Below are 18144 nucleotides of genomic sequence, written 5' to 3' on the forward strand. Positions count from 1 at the left end.
CTTTCTCACAATGAAATGTTTCCTCTTCTTAATTAAACTTGATGAATATTTTTAGCAAAATGACAATTTTTTTTTTTCTTAAGGCTGGTACTAGTAGAAAGAAGGAGAAATTGGAAGTCAAGAGACCTAGATTCACTTCTTGGCCCCAGTCCTTCCAGGGCCTGTGACTAAGGGCAATTGCCGTAACCTCTTTAAACCTCAGTTTCCCCATTTGTGAATTGAAAATACTACTCATGAATTATTGTGGAGAAAGTGCTCTGTAAGCTATAAAACTTTATATAAATCCACGTTGGTGTTAGTCTATACATATTTTATCATGTGAGTTATTATCCTAATTCTGTACTTTTGGTATAGCCTAAAACTTTCTCTCCTAAAGATTTTTAGGCTTGGGGTTATTTTCACTTTATCTTCACATTGTTAAGCTCCCTCGTTTTTTAAAATTGTGAACAGAGGGGCAGCTAGATGGAGCAGTGGATGGAGCACAGGCCCTGGAGTTAGGAGTGACCTGTGTTCAAATTTGGCTTCAGACACTTATACACTTACTAGCTGTGTGACCCTTCGCAAGTCACTTAACCCCAATTGCCTCACTAATAAAAAAAATTTGTGAACAGAAAGGAAGAGAACATAGTTGACTAGTGCTGTTAAACCCCTTAGTTTCCTGTAACATCCATATAATAGTAATGTCCATATAATAATGGCTGGAGTTTTTATCACCTTGGAACTCTCAGCTCATCTGTTCTCTCTATCCCTGAAGACCCTCCCTCTGATAGGAGAATAGAGAGCTCCTTCTAGAACCTCCACTTAAGGGGAGCACCCACACCAGCCACCTCTTCATTTCCCAGCAGCTCCATTCCTTTGGACTCCTCTGTCATGTTTGGTACTTTCCTTTCCTCCCCCAACCCTCATGGCCTTTATAACTTCCTTTTGTGTTTTGTCTTTCTCTATTAGAATGTAAGCTCCTTGAGGTCTTTGCCTATATTTGTATCCCCAGCACTTAGCATCACTGCCTTATCTGAGCCTCATAGCAAAAGGGTTAGATAAGTACTTTGGGCATTATTAGAATATTCATTTTCTAAGTGAAGAATCTGTGGTTCAGAGACATTAAGTGACTTACCTATTTTCACATGGCTAATAAGTGTCAGAAGGGGTAATTTGAACCTGTGTCTTTCTGATTCTAAATCTAATACTCTTATCCATTACATCACACTACCACTCACACAGGAAGACAGCACATTTCTGGTGGCATTATAACTATGACTCTTAATTTTTTTAACCTTTATGGGAGAATGTTTAAATTTGTTTGATTGGCAGACATAGGTATCATGACAGTAATACAAGGTGTCCCAAAAGTTTTAGGGCAGTTTTAAGTTATTAAAAGCTTGATCAAATGTGAATCCCAGGGGGCAGCTAGATGGTACAGTGATAAAGCACTGGACTTGGATTCAGGAGAACCTGAGTTCAAATCCGGCCTCAGGCACTTGACACTTAGTAGCTGGTGACCCTGGGCAAGTTCACTTATATAAATTGTCCTGCCCAAAAAACCAAACCAAACCAAAACAAAAATGTGAATCCCACTGTTTAAAGGAGTATTTCTTTTCTTTTTTTCTTTTTTTAGTGAGGCAATTGGGGTTAAGCGACTTGCCAGGGTCACAAAGCTAGTAGCTTAAGTGTCTGAGGCCGGATTTGAACTCCTGACTCCAGGGCCGGTGCTCTATCCACTGCGCCACCTAGCTGCCCCAGGAGTATTTCTTAATATCAACAGTTCTCAAATCTTAGAGTCCCAGTGTTACTCAACAGAGGATGACCCAAGGTCCATTACTTTTGTGTTCCAAATTTTTTTCCTTCCTCCCTCCCCCTGCCCACCCTTCCCCAAGAAATCAAGCAATTCTATACAAGTTATACTTGTGCAGTCATGCAAAACATCTCCATACTAGTCAGCTGTGAAAAGAAAACAGACAAAAATAACTTTAGAAAGAGGAACTAACAAAAAAAAAATTATACTTCAATCCTGTATTCAGCCCCATCAGTTCCTTCTCTGTAGATGGATTGCATTTTCTTTTTCTTTTTCTTTTTGGTGAGGCAATTGGGGGTTAAGTGACTTGCCCAGGATCACATAGCTAGTAAGTGTCAAGTGTCTAAGGCCAGATTGAACTCAGGTCCTCCTGATCAGGGCTGGTGCTTTATCCACTGTGCCACCTAGCTGCCCCAATGGATTGCATTTTCACAAGTTCTTCTGATAGCATCCTGCTCATCATTTTCTTTCACAGTTACTATTGCTAATGTATTACCCTCCATCCTCTTCCCTCCCCTTGGTCCCATTACTTTTTTTTCTTATTTTCAGGGCAATAAGGATAAAGGACTTGCCCAGGGTCACACAGCTAATAAGTGTCAAGTGTCTGAGGCCAGATTTGAATTCAGGTCCTCTTGAATCCAGGGCTGGTGCTCTATCCAGTGAGGCACCTAGCTGCCCTGTCCATACTTTAAAAAAAAATCCATTCACCCTTTACTATTTTAAGGTATAAACAGTTTGTACTGGGGTGCAGTTACTCTCCCTTTATGCTTTTAATAAACTCCTTGCTGTTAGAGATTCTGTGTTTTCTATACTGAATTAAATAAATTCTAAAGTAAATTCCTGTAGTAGGCAATACAATGCTATGCATTCATAGGTGCTCTCTGTGTATGTGTATTGATTATGACCAAAAATGGCTGTAATTTTCATTTCTGATGTTTGCTCAGGAAGATATTAGTGGTCTGAGGACTTGGATAACATTTTTTTAACCTTCCGGGTTTAAATTGGCAGGAATCCTCCAGTGATAATTTCATCAGTACACACATGACATCTAAGGCTAGCCAGGCTTATGAAGATGTTTTCATGACGACCCAAGAAAAGATTTACCTGAAGACTCGTGTTATCCACAGGGACGTGTTGTGTGTGGGGAAGCAGAGCCGGGTAAAGTGGAAGATACTGCCATGCTGTCCTTGGTCATTGAGACTGAAGAAGATAACTTTAGGCAGATTCCCACAGAAGATGAATATGTGGACCGAGCTCCCATGGTTTCTGATTGTTTATTGTTATTGGGTCGGCCTGGAAGCAAACCAGCTTCTCCTTTTTCAGAGCCCTTGGAGGTCGGGGAGAATGACAGCTTAAGCCAGTGTTTTACTGGTACCGAAAGCACAGTGGATTCAGAGAGCTCCTATTGCACTAAATCCTCATGCAGGACTGACTCCATCCATATTTCCTCTGAACCGTACTTGCAGAAATCTTTCCACTGCAATGACAGTATCCTTGCAAAAGAGGTAGAGAGCAGTGACAGGAATCATTGGGCAGCCAACCCTGACTTAACAAATGGCTATGGGGGCTGCAAGGAGCCTCTCAGAAAGTGCACTGAAGCTTCTGAGAAGAAAGCCGAGCACATCATATCATCCTTTGAGAATGGACCTTTCCCACAGTGCACCTGTGGCTTAGACCTTCCTCCAGAAAGTCAGAATATCCTGGCAAGTGATGCTGAGGGTGAAGACTTGTCCTTCGATGGGACTGAAATGAAGTTCCCTAGTACAAAAAGAGGCAGTTCTGGGTCAGGTGGTACCTCCAGTGACTCACCTCTTGCATCTGGTAAGTGACCTTAGGTCCTGTTCACCTCCTTACATAAAAAGGTTATATTCTTTTTCAGAGTCACATATATTCAGAGAAGAAGGGAGATAAACTAAGAGATATTTTAACTTTTATTGACCCTCCAGAAAGTGTAGCTGATGGTTCTTCACCAACCTTCCCTTTTCTTTCACCATGTACATCTTCCCCCTACCCTCGTGATCACTTCTATGCTTATATAGACACCTATATTTCTGTGTATACTTTTGTGTTCCTGCTAACCTGCAGCAAAATTGTGATGTAAGCAAAATTCACTGCTCTCAAAGTCCCCATTCTGTGGCATCCCAGCTAGTGCCCTCGGGCACCTGTACCCTTCTGGTCCTTTGTTCCACTCTTCAGTCAAAGCTCTTCTCATCTAAGCAATTGATAAAAGCTTAAAACGGGAGGCTATTTACATTTTAATGAGTATGTGTGCTTTTCAAGATGAAGCTCTGTTGGTAGAATTTCAAACAGGTAGAAGATGGGGGTAGAAAGACCCAGGTCTTTCCTGTACCCCTAAAGTCATACTCAGTGGTTTTCAACCACTTGGCCTACCATGGAAATAGTTGCATCAATTACATTCCCCATGGCTCCTTCCTAGTGAAACCCTGTACTTCAGTTCTCCCTGTCTTCATCTGTTCATTTCCTTTTCAGCCAGAAATCAATACCTCTCCCCCTCCCCCCTCACCTCTTAGAGTTAGTATGCTACAAAATGGATTTGAAATCAAATGATCTGGCTTCGAATCCCATTTAGAATCTCTGATGACTTAGGGCAAGTACCTTAACTCCCCTAGGTCTGAGTGTCTTCATCCATAAACTGAGGGAGGCAGGTTGGATTTAAGGAACTTTACAGATCTACAATCGTCTAGTAAGCCTGTTCAGTCCTGGAACTACTTTGAAATATAGGTGGTAATTGGCCAGTATTTGTTTTTAGGACATTCAAATGAATTGTTAGGGGCTCTGAGAGTTGCCTTAATACCCTTTTGGTAGTAGGCATGACAAAGAAAGATCAGCTAGCATGGGTTATATCCTGAGGACCTGCTTTCTCTGCCTTGGGGTGTAGGTGTGTTTGAAAGGTTTTATATTTGGTGGCTTGTTTTAAGTAAAGCACAGGCATAAAAGGAGGGGGAAAGAGAAAAGTTCAGGATCAGCTCTTTTTTTTAAAATGTTTTTCAGTGGGGGTGGACATCAAATGAATGAAACAACTTTTCTATTCTCCATTTGTCATCGTGCCCTCAATCTATTGAACTATCTAGCCTATATTACTATCTGTTACCATGTGGTATTCCTTCAGTAAAATGGAAGCTCTGTGAGGTCAAGACTTCTCTTACATTTGTATTTGTACCCCCAGAGCCCAGCTCAGTACCTAGAAGTTAGAAAGTGTTTAATGAGTGTTATGGATTGAGAATTAATGTTGGGAACCTACACTGAGGACTTAGGAGTACCTCCGAATACTCAGAGCACAGCCCTAAGAGTGACAGTTTTTAACGTCTAAACTTTTGAAAGAAAAATTTAGAGAAGAAGGGAGAAAAGGCCTAAGCTTAGATTTCTAGGATTAGTAGATTTTTTTTTTGCAGGGCAATGGGGGTTAAGTGACTTGCCTAAGGTCACACAGCTAGTAAGTGTTAAGTGTCTGAGGTCAGATTTGAACTCAGGTCCTCCTAAATCCAGGGCCGGTACTTTATCTACTGCACCATCTAGCTGCCCCAGTTAGTAGATTTTTTAAAAACTCATATTATCCTCTAAAATTTATTCTAGATTCTAAGAATATAAATAAGACTGTAATTAATTTTTTTTGTCTGTCATATACTTTTATATGGTATTGACTTCATAATACTTGTTTTAGGTCAATTTATTATGCCAATAAAATATCTGTAATTTTTTTTCATTTCCTGAGTCCCTTTATATATTTTATACATATACCATTTTATAGGATTTGGGTCATAATTTCACTACTCTGAGCGATTATAGAGCCTTATAATTGTATTTTTGCTTTTTAAAAACTTATTATTGGCCATATCTATGATTCATTTGATGCTGACTCTGGCCAGGTACACAAATGACAATTACAACATTGTTCCTACAGGAAATTTGTCCCTGCTTTACAGAGGTCCACTTTATGAGATAGCTTCCCAGGAATGCACTGGGGCATGGTAGAAAGCTTTGGGTATGATTGGGGTGGGGGGGGCGGGGAAGGAAAAAATAAGAAAAAGGAAGAAAGAAAACAAGCATTTGTTCAGCTCCTACCATGTGCTAGTCACTACAATTTCTCATTTGATCCTCCCAGCAACCCTGAGGAAACTGAGGCAGAAAGAAGGTGAGCTACTTGCTCAAAATCATATGGCTAGAGGGGCAGCTAGGTGACACAGTAGATAGAGCACTGGCCCTGTATTCAGGAGGACCTGAGTTCAAATCCGGCCTCATACACTTGCCTCACTCCCCCCCCCCCAAAAAAAAAAAAATCATATGTCTAGTAAGTGTCTGAGGCCAGGTTTGGACTTGGGTCTTCCTGACTCAGGACTCACCTTGTTGATTCTAGGTAGAAGGGAGAGAGAGGAAACAAGTAGGAACTTCATTTACTGTTTCTTACTCTCTTATTATTTATTTGTTCATATTTCAAGTTCATTCTGGGTAAAAAAAAAATTATTTTAGGGGCAGCTAGGTGGTGCAGTGGATAGAGCACTGGCCCTGGAGTCAGGAGTACCTGAGTTCAAATCCGGCTTCAGACACTTAACACTTACTAGCTGTGTGACCCTGGGCAAGTCACTTAACCCCAATTGCCTCACTAAAAAAAATATATAAATAAAATAAATTATTTTGAAGCCCCTTGATGTTACCTAGTATCCAAAACAAGGAACTGCTTTGAATAATAATAATACTGTTAGGTTATCTCAACATAAACCTGTTTCCTGAAGCTCCCTGTTCAATTCAATTCAACAACCATTTGTCAAAACCCTATTACATTCAAGGCAAAGGCAGAAAGAAAAGAGCCCCTCTCCTCAGAAGCTTACATTCTATCAGGTGCAAGTACACCGATAAGTCAATATGAAATCATTTGTAGTTTGTGGTGAAAATTCCCACAATTTCACTGAAGTATAATCCCCAATTTCAGTTTAACTGAGATCAGAGAATCTGATATCCAAGGGGATGCAGTGGGCTCTACTTATGTTGTTATGTTTGTTGTTAAATCATAGATTTAGAGCTGGAAAGGGGATTAGAGGTCAGGCCAAACCCTTTCATTGTACAGATGAAGAAATGGACCAGAGAGGTTCTGGGCTTAGCCAGTTAGTAAGTGCATGTGTGAGGCAATATTTCACTCCAGTCCTTCCTCCTATAGTCCAGTGCTCTCTCTATTCACTACATTATTCTGCCTCTCTAGAAACTATCTCCAAAATAGCACCCCCCAAATTGAGGACGTTTTCCTCATTTATTCTATAAAATGTAGGCAAAAATGTACTTTTACATATTTTAAGAGAACTTCTGTCACTCAAAACTTCATGTCTTTGTTTCTTACCAAGGTTACTTTTTCCCCCTAAATTCTAATATTCTTTCTTATTAGGGGAAATTAGCAAAAAACTCCATCCCATTAAATAATAGATCAATGGAGCCAAGAGATCTGAACTTAATTCCTGCTTTTACTAGTGACTAATAGCATTACCTGAAGCAAATCAATACTTCACTCTGTGAAATGGGCAAGGGGAGATTTGCAAAGAAGTTATAATGGGGTTGAGATTCCTGGAATAAAAATGCTAGGTAAGTGCAAAATGGGATTTGCTTTGAAATCATGAATTAAAAATAAAATCAGCTTTCTCTGAATCTTAGCATTGGAGTGAATGTAGAAGCTACCTAGTCAAATATGTATCTGAACAAGAACCTAATCTGTAACATTGTGGACAAGTGGTCATCCTTCTTGTTGTTGTTGTTGTTGTTGTTGTTGTTTGTCCTTCATTTTAGAAGAGGACCGTGACATCAGGGTGATGTCATGACTTGCACTGATTGGATTTAAGTGAGGGAGGGCTGTGTAAGGTCACCAACCTCACTCTCTCCTCCAGAGCCATCTGGGTCCAGTGGCAAGATATGTATCAGGACAACTGGAGATGGCCCCAGATGTTTAAGGCAATTGGGGTCAAGTAACTTGTCCAAGATCACATGGCTAATAAATGTCTGAGGTGAGATTTGAACTCAGGTCTTCTTGACTCCGGGGCCAGTGCTCTATGCACTGTGTCACCTCACTGCCTCACGTGGTCATACAGCCTTTGACCCAAGACCTCTCCTAAGGAGAAAGCTCGTACTTTCTCAGGCAGTGTGTTCCACTTTGGGGCAACTCTGATATTTAAGAAGTTTATCTTTCCATAAGCGTAAATCTTCCCTGCAACTTCCACTGTTGCTCTTATCTCTCCCATAGGGGGCTGAGCCAGCTGGGTTTGGAATCATTCAAATTCATCTTCCTGAGTTCAGATGCAGCCTCAAATGCTTACCAGCTGTGTGACCCTAGGCAAGTCACTTAACTTTGTTTCCCTCAGTTCCTCAGCTATAAAATGAGCAAAATAAGGAAATGACAAACTGCTCCAGTGTCCTTGCTAAGAAAACCCCAAATGGAGTCACAACTGAAAAAACGACTCAACAGCAACAATGAGGAGGAGAGCAGAACAAATCTAAGCCTTCTCCATGTAATGGCCCATCAAATACTGAAAGACAATTATTAAGTCTTCTCTAAACATCTCAGGTCTCTTCAATTAATCATCACTGCTTTCTAATTTGGCACTGATGACAACTCTTGGGTCTGGCCATTAAGCCAATTCCAAATCCATATCATTTGACTATCATCTTGCCCAAGGATCAGCAAATTATAGCCTAAGAGTCATCTCCATCCCTTCCCCTCTTTTCGTGTGACCTTTGAGCTAAGGACAGTTTTTACATTTTAAAACTTAACGTGTTTCATTTGCAGCTAGCCCATACTTCTCCATCCTTTCCCCAAGAACAATATGAGACCCTGCTAAAACTAAAGCATAGCATTCACCTGAATGCCTTCTTGTGTGTTGTTCCATTGTTTTTCAGTTGTGTCCTACTCTTTATGACCCCATTTGGAGTTTCTTGGCAAAGATACTGGAGTGATTTGCCATTTCTTTCCTCCAGCTCATTTTATAGATGAGGAAACTGAGGCAAACAGGGTTAAGTGATTTGCCCTGAGTCACACAGCTAGTAAGTGTTTGAGGTCAGATTTGAACTCAGGACAATAAAAGTCTTCCTGACTTTTCCTGGCACTCTATCCACTGTGCCACCTATCTGCCTTCATCCCTTACAATAACGGTATTAAAAAGAAAGAGGAAAAAGACCAATTTGGCAAAACCAAATAACCTGTCAACCCAGTTACACAGAGTATGTGCTCCTCACTCTAAATCTAACCCTAACCCCTCCTCTAACCCATACCCATAGTCCCCCACTTCTGGAAAAAAGTTAAAGTGGTGCATGTTCTCAGCTTTTCCCAAGGGTAAAGCCTCTTGGTTATGATATTCACACTATGTTCCCTTTCCATTTACATTGTTGTAGTCATTGTCTTATGTTGCTTTCTTGCTTCTGCTTACTTCACTCTGTGTCTGTTCTTAAACGTTTTCCCATGCTTCTCTGAATTCTTCATATTCATCGTTTCTTATGGTGCAACAATATTATATTACATTTTTATGCCACAATTAACCATTCCCAGTCCATGGGCATCTACTATTTCTAATCCTTTGATCCCACAAAAAAACTCATAATGAATATTTTAGTATATATGAGATCATTCTTTCTGTCTTTGACCTCTTTCAGGTATGTTCCTTCCCCTCACCGGTATTTCATAGCAGCATTTTTTTTTTTGTGATAGCATCTTTTGTTTGTTTGTTTGTTTTTGTTTTTTGCAGGGCAGTGGGGGTTAAGTGATTTGCCCAGGGTCACACAGCTAGTATGTGTCAAGTGTCTGAGGCCAGATTTGAACTCAGGTCCTCCTGAATCCAGGGCCGCTGCTTTATCTACTGCACCACCTAGCTGCCCCCTTGTGATAGCATCTTAAAAGTCATATCTGCCAATCCTTTTCAGTACTTTGGAGTATAGTTCATCTGGGCCTGGTGACTTCAACTCATGAAGCATAAATGCTCTCTTACCACATTCCCATCTTTCTCTAGCAAAGGATTATACCCCTAGTTTTGTTCGGCTTTTTCCTCTCCTAATTCAGTAAGCACTTCGGACATAGGGACTAGTTTTTTCATTTTGTCTTTATATTCCTCACACCTGTTTCCTTCGCATGCAGCAGGTACTTAATTGTTGAATGGACAATCCCATAGCTGGTGGAGAGCTTCCAAACCAAGATAAAAGAATAATGGGTGGGAAACCTAATAAAACAGTAGCATTTTTAATTTTCAAAAGTTTTACAACGTTCTTTCTGCAGTCTCCTAGTGCTTGACAGCACAAAATGTCTATGGATAGATAGTGCGGATGAAGAAGCTGACACATTGGCTAAATTAATTTTTGCCTGATGAGGAGAAAGGACAGACCAGATGGATTTTTGAGGCAGTACAGCTCTTTCTACAATTACTTCTACATGAATAGACCTAGTTTTTTCTGGCTGTGCAAAACACCATTTTCGCATGAGTACTTTCTTTAATTGTTATAATTCATGTTCTATAAAATGTGATGAAAGGGGAGAGAGTTAGGAGGGGAGGGGAACAATAATAGAGCCTGATCTCATAGGCTTTCCTAAAAGCCAATTTCAGGACTCTCAGTGAGGTGGCCTACATTTGGACTCCTGACCAGTCAGTGGGGACCCAGAGTAAATGTTTTTCTGGCAATTATTTTTAGACATTTTTATCAGACAAGAGTGTTTCTTTTAGGGTAGCCATCTCTTTTGGAAAGAATCCTTTAAATAGCTCCTACTGTGAAACACATTCTCATTCTCTCCTTTTCCTCTTATTTACCTTTCAAATAAAGGATTCTTGTTTCAAAACTTGATGATCATATTACAGTATTTTAAGGAACTTTCTACCAAGGGAGAGAGCAACCCTTGTACGACTTAGAAGGTGGTCTTTGAATTTCCATGGCTAGTAAATTCATCAACCTGTGGTCATTGGGTGATGCAATTTTCTGAGCTTAGCCAGGCTGGTTCTTGGACAGGAGGGCATGCACCCCAGGCTGGTGCCCCAAGGCTTTTCAACTTGATAATATCCCCTAGAGCTGGTGCTCTCCTGGCATAGCCTTTGAGAGCCCAAGATCAACTCCATGACAAAACCAAGCATCAGGGTCAGAATTTAGTAGAGGAGATAATGATAATGATAATGATGATAATAATGATAATGATGATAATTAATAATATATTGCATGACCATCAAATTATAATTTTTGAAGGACTGTGACTCGTTTTGTCTTATAAACGAAATGAAAAAATTTTCAGGAAAATTGGACATATAATCATGTGTGCCCTGAAAATTGTTATGAAATCAGACTTCAAAGCATCGTAATCGTTCATATCGACAACAATCCTTTTTGGTGATTTCCCTTAAACAAAAATTTGGAAGAATTCACACAGTGCCATCTAGTGTGTAGTTAGTTATTCAAGGACCCTGGTTTCTATATAAGGTCATCAAATCACTTCTGAAGTATAGATGTCTCTAAGTTAAGGGGAATTTTCCATGTCAAGTATGTAGACTTTACTCCTAGGTTTCATGATTCCATTGGAGTGGGTACTCATTCCACCTATCTAGATTGCAGCCTCTCTACAGATTAGTAAATAGTCTTTGTAAGCTGCTGTTTGGGAGCAGTGGGGGGGGGGCAGAGATCATCACCTGGTGGCTAATCTTCTGGTGTTAAACTTTTCCCAACTGAAGTAACACAAATATTAACTCTGGTCTCAGACGTCACACACACAGCCTCATACTCCAAACTGAATTCTCCAGCTCGATAGGTCTTGTAAGGAATGGAACTTTCTAATTCTTCTATAACCCAAGGACTCATTGCCACATCCCAGTGAAGCATCAGAGTCAGATGTTAGTGGAAGAACAAGTGTGCATGGTGCCTGAGTAACACTACCAGATTATAGTGCGGTATAACCAACACTGAACTTGAGGTGAGAAGCCTCAAAACCGGGAGTTCAACTCTTGATTTTGCCTTTCCTTGAACTAGGTAGCCTAGTGATAAATCTATGAAAAGATTTGCAAAGCGTAGAAAAGTCATGATCCTGGATATCAGGAAGAATTTATCATGAAACACCAATAAAGACTGTTAAACTTATTTGCCTTGTTTTTTCCTCTAATATAGTTACCTATAATTGTCGCCCATTGTTGCCTATTCGTTGGCAGTCAGTTTCTTAGCTTCTCTGCTTCAGGTTGTAGCATGAGCTTGGCTGTGTGGGGAAAAAATAGACAACTCTGCATTACTCTCTCTTTTCTACTTGCTTTCTCATCTCATTCTTCAGCTTTCTGGGCACAGGAGTGGCAGTCTTAGCTTCAAGTACATTCACTAGAGAAGATTGGTTAGCCAGAGGGTTGGGTGAGCCTGCTCCTCCCCCCAGTCTAAGTAGCAGAAAGGAGGCTAAATGATGACATGTAGAGGCAGCCAGATTGGTGAAAAGGCCTTCCTTGGTCTTTCTATTCCCCCATCCCTGCCATGACAGCCCCTATCCACTCCTGCTCTCTCTTCAATGTCTTTCCTTCAGGGCATTGAAAGGTTTACCCACTTTCATGTCCTCTATTCTGTTAACTAACTCCCATTTATAATAGCTAACTTCTCTGACAAAAATTGATTCACGTTTGCTGTTATCCTTTTGATGAAAAAATGATATGTTATAAATCTTGTTGATGGATGCCAAGGCTTCTATATAACCTAATGCATATAGTATCTAGATATTATTTCAGAATATGTAAAAAATGTTTTTCATACCTACTGCCATTTTTTTCTTTGCCCTAGTGTTCCCTGCACTAAAATGGCTTATTTGTTACAGTTTGGACATAGTGCTAATTCATCGATGTGGTTCTATAAGTAGGAATGGAATCATCTTTGCCTTAATACACACACACACACACACACACACACACACACACACACATACACACACAGAGCTCTTCCTAATTAACCAAAGTATATTTAAGATTTCTATAAAGAGGAAAATCATATGAATTTAAATGGGAAATTTTTTCAAGTTCATGGTAGAACCTTAAGCTAGCCTCTATATATATGTGTATACACATGTATGTACATACATATGTGTGTGCATACACACATATATACATACATGTATGTATGTATGTGTGTGTATGTATATGTGTGCATGTGTGTATATATTTTGAGCACCTTAAAATAAGTTCAATGTGACAGGATGATAGTAATACTATTTTCCATAGTTCTGATGAGTTATTTCCCCATACTTTACACAATACAGCAAGTTAGTTGAACAAGATAGTTTGCATTACATTTTTGAAAAGGGCACAAACTCAGCCTTATATTGAATAAATAAAACTAAGACTTCCATAAATCATAGAATCATAGATTTAGAACCAGAAGGGACCTTAAAGGTTATCTAATTCAATCCCCTCGTTTTATAGATAGGAAACTGAAACTTAAAGAAATTGTTACTTTTTATGAAAAATAATCTATGGAAGACTTCTAAGAGAAAATGGGCTTTGTTGCTTTTAGAATCATAGACTAGCAGAGGTTAAGGGAATTTGAAGTCATTTAATACAACCCCTTCCCAAGTCAGGAATCTCTCCTCTAATATTTCCAATCAATGACCCATCTAGTTTCCACAATTTAAGATCTGTACTGATAAATACCTCTTGACATTGCAAGGCATCCCTTTCTATGCATTGACTATTAAAAATCCCTCTTCCACATGACTGCCTTTCAGATATCTTATCCTCGCTAAGATTTTTCTTCTGTAAGCTAGTTCCTTAGCTTATCTGTGCTATGGCTCTAAATTTTAAATTTTTTAAAAATTTCATGGATTTGCAGGCAGTTCCAAATTGTCTCCAGTTCCTTTTAAATCTGTTCATTTCGAATGTTAGGTCCACATGAAGACCTTGTGCCCCATTTCAAATTCCAAATTTCCACATAAATGAAAATCAAATATGTTTTTATGTCATTCTTCCTTTTATACCAGACTTCACAATGCGCTATTTCTAGACCTTGTACTTCAAGATAAATGCAATTCAATTAGATAAGCATTTATTAAGCACTTACTATACGGTAGCTACTATGTTAGAGGTTGAGGAATACAAAGACAAAGATGAAAACAATCCCTGCCCTCAAAGAGCTTTGATTCTACTGGGTGAAAAAACATCTGGGCAGATAAATGCAAAATGATTCCAGGTGTGGGAGTACTAGTGGCTGGCAGATCATGAGAGGCCTAGGGTATGAGATGGCACTGTAGCTGAACCCTGAAGGGAGTTCAGGATTGTAAGAGGCAGAGTCAAGAAGGGAGAGCATTCCATACTCGAGACACAGAGTTCACAAAGGGACAGGGATGGCATGTTGAGCTTGGGGAATAGCTAGTAGTACATACAGGATATCTGGACTGGAGACTATATGAGAGTAATATGAAAGGGGTCCAACAAGATAGGGTGGAGCCAGAGTGTGAAAGGCTTTAAATACCAAAAAGAAGAACTTGTTTTTCATCCTAGAGACCATAAAGTAATCAATCAAAATGCTAGCATTTATTAAGTTCCTATACCAGGCACTGGGCTAGTTATTATAAATACAAAGTCAAAAAACGAAATAGTCCCTGACCTCAAGGAACTTATTGTGGCAGACAATATGTGTATTTATAGACATATATCATGAATCACTGAAGTTTTCTGAGCAGGAAAAGAACTTAGTAAACCTTCTTTAGGAATATCAATTTGGCATCTATGTGGATGACAGATGGGAAAGAGGAAAGATTGGGGGCTGGGAGACCTATTAACATACTACTGCAATAATCCAGTCAAGAGAGGATTATGGGGGGCAGCTAGGTGGCTCAGTGGATAAAGCACCAGCCCTGGATTCAGAAGGACCTGAGTTCAATTCTGGCCTCAGACACTTGACACTTACTAACTGTGTGACCCTAGGAAAGTCACTTAACCCCCATTGCCCTGCAAAAACCAAAACTAAACAAGAGAGTATTATGGTCTGAAAGAGGGTAGTGGTCATGTGAAGGGAGAGAAGGAGATGGGGACAAGATACAAGTGTCATTTAGCTTTCAGTTTCTGTATTACTGAAGATACACCTGTATTTAAGTCAGTGCTAGGACATCTTAGAGTAGGAAGGGACCTTAGAGGTCATCCAGTCCAGTCTTTAAGCTTACTTTGCACACAATAATTTGTATCGATTCAAATGTGCCAAAGTAAAACATTTTCGAATCTGATGTCTTTTGAATTGACTCCCTTCTTCCTACAATGTTCTGTAACTTGTGAAAGCAGGTTCATTCGTTTCTACTAGCTGCTGAGCCATTCTGCTGGCCCCTGTGCATCCAGATTCTACAATACTTTCTTCCGTTATCTAAACCATGATCCTTCCCTGGAACATAACATGATATGACATGATCATACTCAGGGTCACAGAAAGGTCAAACATTTAAGGGGAAAGAAATAACTGCCATCTTTCCCCAAGTCCTACAAACCCTTTTTATTTTATTCTCTTTTCTCTTCTTCTTTTAAAAAAAATCCTTCCCAAGGGCAGCTAGGTCATGCAGTGGATAAAGCACCAGCCCTGGATTCCGGAGGACCTGAGTTCAAATTCGGCCTCAGACACTTGACACTTACTAGCTGTGTGACCCTGGGCAAGTCACTTAATCCTCATTGCCCTGCCCCCCCCCCAATCCTTCCTAGTCCAACCTGATGGACACTTATTGAATGCCTGCTATGTGTGAGGGATGATGCCGAGTATTAGGATATAAAAACAAAAAGTCTGTTCCCTCAGGGAGCTTACATTCCCCTGGTAGTGAAGTTGTATAAGAACTGAATGTAAGCTTTGTGAGGGCAAAGACTTTTGTTTTTATCTTTGTATCCCAGTACCTAACACAGTGTCTGAAACAGTGAGTACTTAATAAATGCTTGTGGAATGAAACCATTATTTCACCAGGGATCAGTCATCAGAGGGTCAGAGCACAGCCACTGAACGATGATCCCTTCCCTCTTTCATGACTTCTGCCTCTTCTCTATGCCCCTGCAACTGCATTGATCATCTGGCTTTTTTCTCTTGGGTCAAAAATAAATAAGCTTCTGATTTCGGGGGTTTTCCTTTGTTTTATTTTGGTGAGGCAATTGGGGTTAAGTGACTTGCCCAAGGTCACACAGCTAGTAAGTGTTAAGTGTCTGAGGCCGGATTTGAACTCAGGTCCTCCTGAATCCAGGGCCGGTGCTCTATCCACTGCGCCACCTAGCTGCCCCTAATAAGTAAGCTTCTGGAGATCCTCCCTGGTACCTGGATTTATTCACTTAGAGTATTTTCCATTCTCAGAGGTGTTTAGAGGAAAGAACTTATATCCCCTGAGTTTGCCTCTGGCTTTCAAGACCTCATTGGCAAAGAGACATATTTCTCTGCTGCCTCCCTTCAGCCAGCCCCATTAAGATGACAAATTCGGTTCTTAGATAGGAAATATTGGGCGTTAATTAAGGGGCTTGATAGGAAGCATCCATCATGAGATTGCCTCTGTAGTCTGCCACAGGAATGGCAAAACTACCACCACAGGATTCAGCTTGGAAATATCCCCCTCACAAGACAGGATTCTCACTGAGAAAATATTAATCATGTCTATGCCTGTTTTTTTTCTTCCTCTCCATCCTAGGAAATGTGACTGGAAACAGTAACTCTACATTTATTTCAAGTGGGCAAGTCATGAATTTCAAGGGAGATATCATCGTAGTCTACGTTAGTCAAAACTCCCAGGAGGGCCCCGCTGTCCCAGGAACTTTGGGGGAAAACGTTGGCAGCCCAGTGCAAGAGGAGAACCTGAACCGCTGTGATACTTTTGCAGGGAATGATCTCAATTTCAAAGAGAAATGTGCTGAGAGCTCTCTGGGGGGCTCATCTGAGGATAAAGCGCAGAACTACTTAAGAGAACATACAGGAAGATCAGGGCCCAGGATTCAAGAGGAAACCCAACATGGTCCTGATAGAGAGAGCAACCAGAACACAGCCTCTCAACCCGTGCAGGAGGAAGGAAGACCCAAATCCTGTTCCCTGAAAGCTTGGTAGTGATGGGAACTTAATTAACACTGCCACTGTCTCTTCCCAAAGGGTGTCAGAACTTCAAAAAGCACCAGCCCCAGAGTCAGGAGACTTGGGATCTAGTCTCAGGTCCGCTACTAACTAGCCGTGTGACCTCAGACAAGGAATTTCCCTTCTCTGTATTTCATTTGCTTCATCTCTAGAGTAAGGGGTTTGTTCTAAATGACTTGTAAAGTCTCATTCATCTCCAGGGTTCAGTGATTCTAATCATTCTCCCTGTTTATCCTCAGTCACGCACAGACCCATACATATAATGTAATAAGCATAGAGCAGGGATGTCAAATTCAAATCTACAAATGGACCAATTTTCATATTTGGAAAATATTAACGCACTGAACAAATATTAATTCACAAGTAGGGTCAGAATTAGGAATCTAGGGGATAGAGAATAGGTAAGAGTTGACCTATAGATTTATGGGTCATCCCCTGGAAATCCTTATATAATTTGATAGTTTGTTATTTGGCTCATCCCTAATCTGTATCCTCTGTGTCCTTTTGGTCTTTTCCCTTTCATTTTGAAATCTGTGGCATTCTTTCTACCTTACTCATCACAGACATGGTTAATTTTTAAAACTCTATTTTTGTATTTCTGGTAACGAGCTGTGCCATTTGAATTTATTGTTCTCATGACAGTCAATGCCATCGGCACATGCTGCTCCTTCATCCACATTTACCCCATCCTCAGCTGCCTATATCTCCCTTTTGTTGTTTTCCCTATCATTTCTCCTTTCTCCTATTTTGTCTCTTTGACTCCTCTTGGTGACCACATGGCCTTCTTCTGGGTGTACATTTGTACATTTTCTTTCTCAACTATTCTCTATGTTTTCACTCTTTACTGATCATTTCTCAATAATTCTAAGTGGTGCCTTCTTTCTGTTTTAATACTCTCCTTTTTATATAGACAGGCATCTTCATGTTTTGGAAACAGCTTTTTGAGGGGTCAGTCATGATTAAGTGGAAAAATCACTTTCTGTGAAATCAGAGGGTCTACATTCAAATCCCACTTCTGAATACTTCCTACCCGAGTGACCCTTAAATCACTTAAATTACACAGCCTCAGTTTCCTCATATGGAAAATGTAGGAGTTGGTAGATGCCTTCTGAGGTTCATTAAAGCTCTAGATCTATGATCTTGTGTGTCTTGTCTGTGATAAATTCTTTGGGGGCAGAAATATTAAAAATAAGTTTTAGAAAAATGCTGGAAAAATTGAGAATAACAATTTTTCCCACATGGGCTTTTTTCAGTTTTTTCCACTTTTTTTAAAACAGGAGAATAACAGAAATTGT

The 18144-nt window shown here is 40.1% G+C and overlaps 1 protein-coding gene across 1 annotated transcript in view; it reads left to right on the top strand.

Annotated features, from left to right (window-relative positions):
* TNFRSF11A (TNF receptor superfamily member 11a) overlaps positions 1-17940 on the top strand; it is a 64369-nt gene extending 46429 nt beyond the window's left edge. The window contains 3 exon segments of the mRNA XM_043995971.1: positions 2801-2888; positions 2891-3613; positions 16416-17940. Coding sequence (XP_043851906.1) covers positions 2801-2888; positions 2891-3613; positions 16416-16825 — 1221 coding nt within the window. The 3' untranslated portion in view covers positions 16826-17940.
* Positions 17941-18144: the final 204 nt, after the last annotated feature.

The sequence above is a fragment of the Dromiciops gliroides genome, chromosome 1 (genome assembly GCF_019393635.1).
Source record: "Dromiciops gliroides isolate mDroGli1 chromosome 1, mDroGli1.pri, whole genome shotgun sequence".
Taxonomy (NCBI): Eukaryota; Metazoa; Chordata; class Mammalia; order Microbiotheria; family Microbiotheriidae; genus Dromiciops; species Dromiciops gliroides.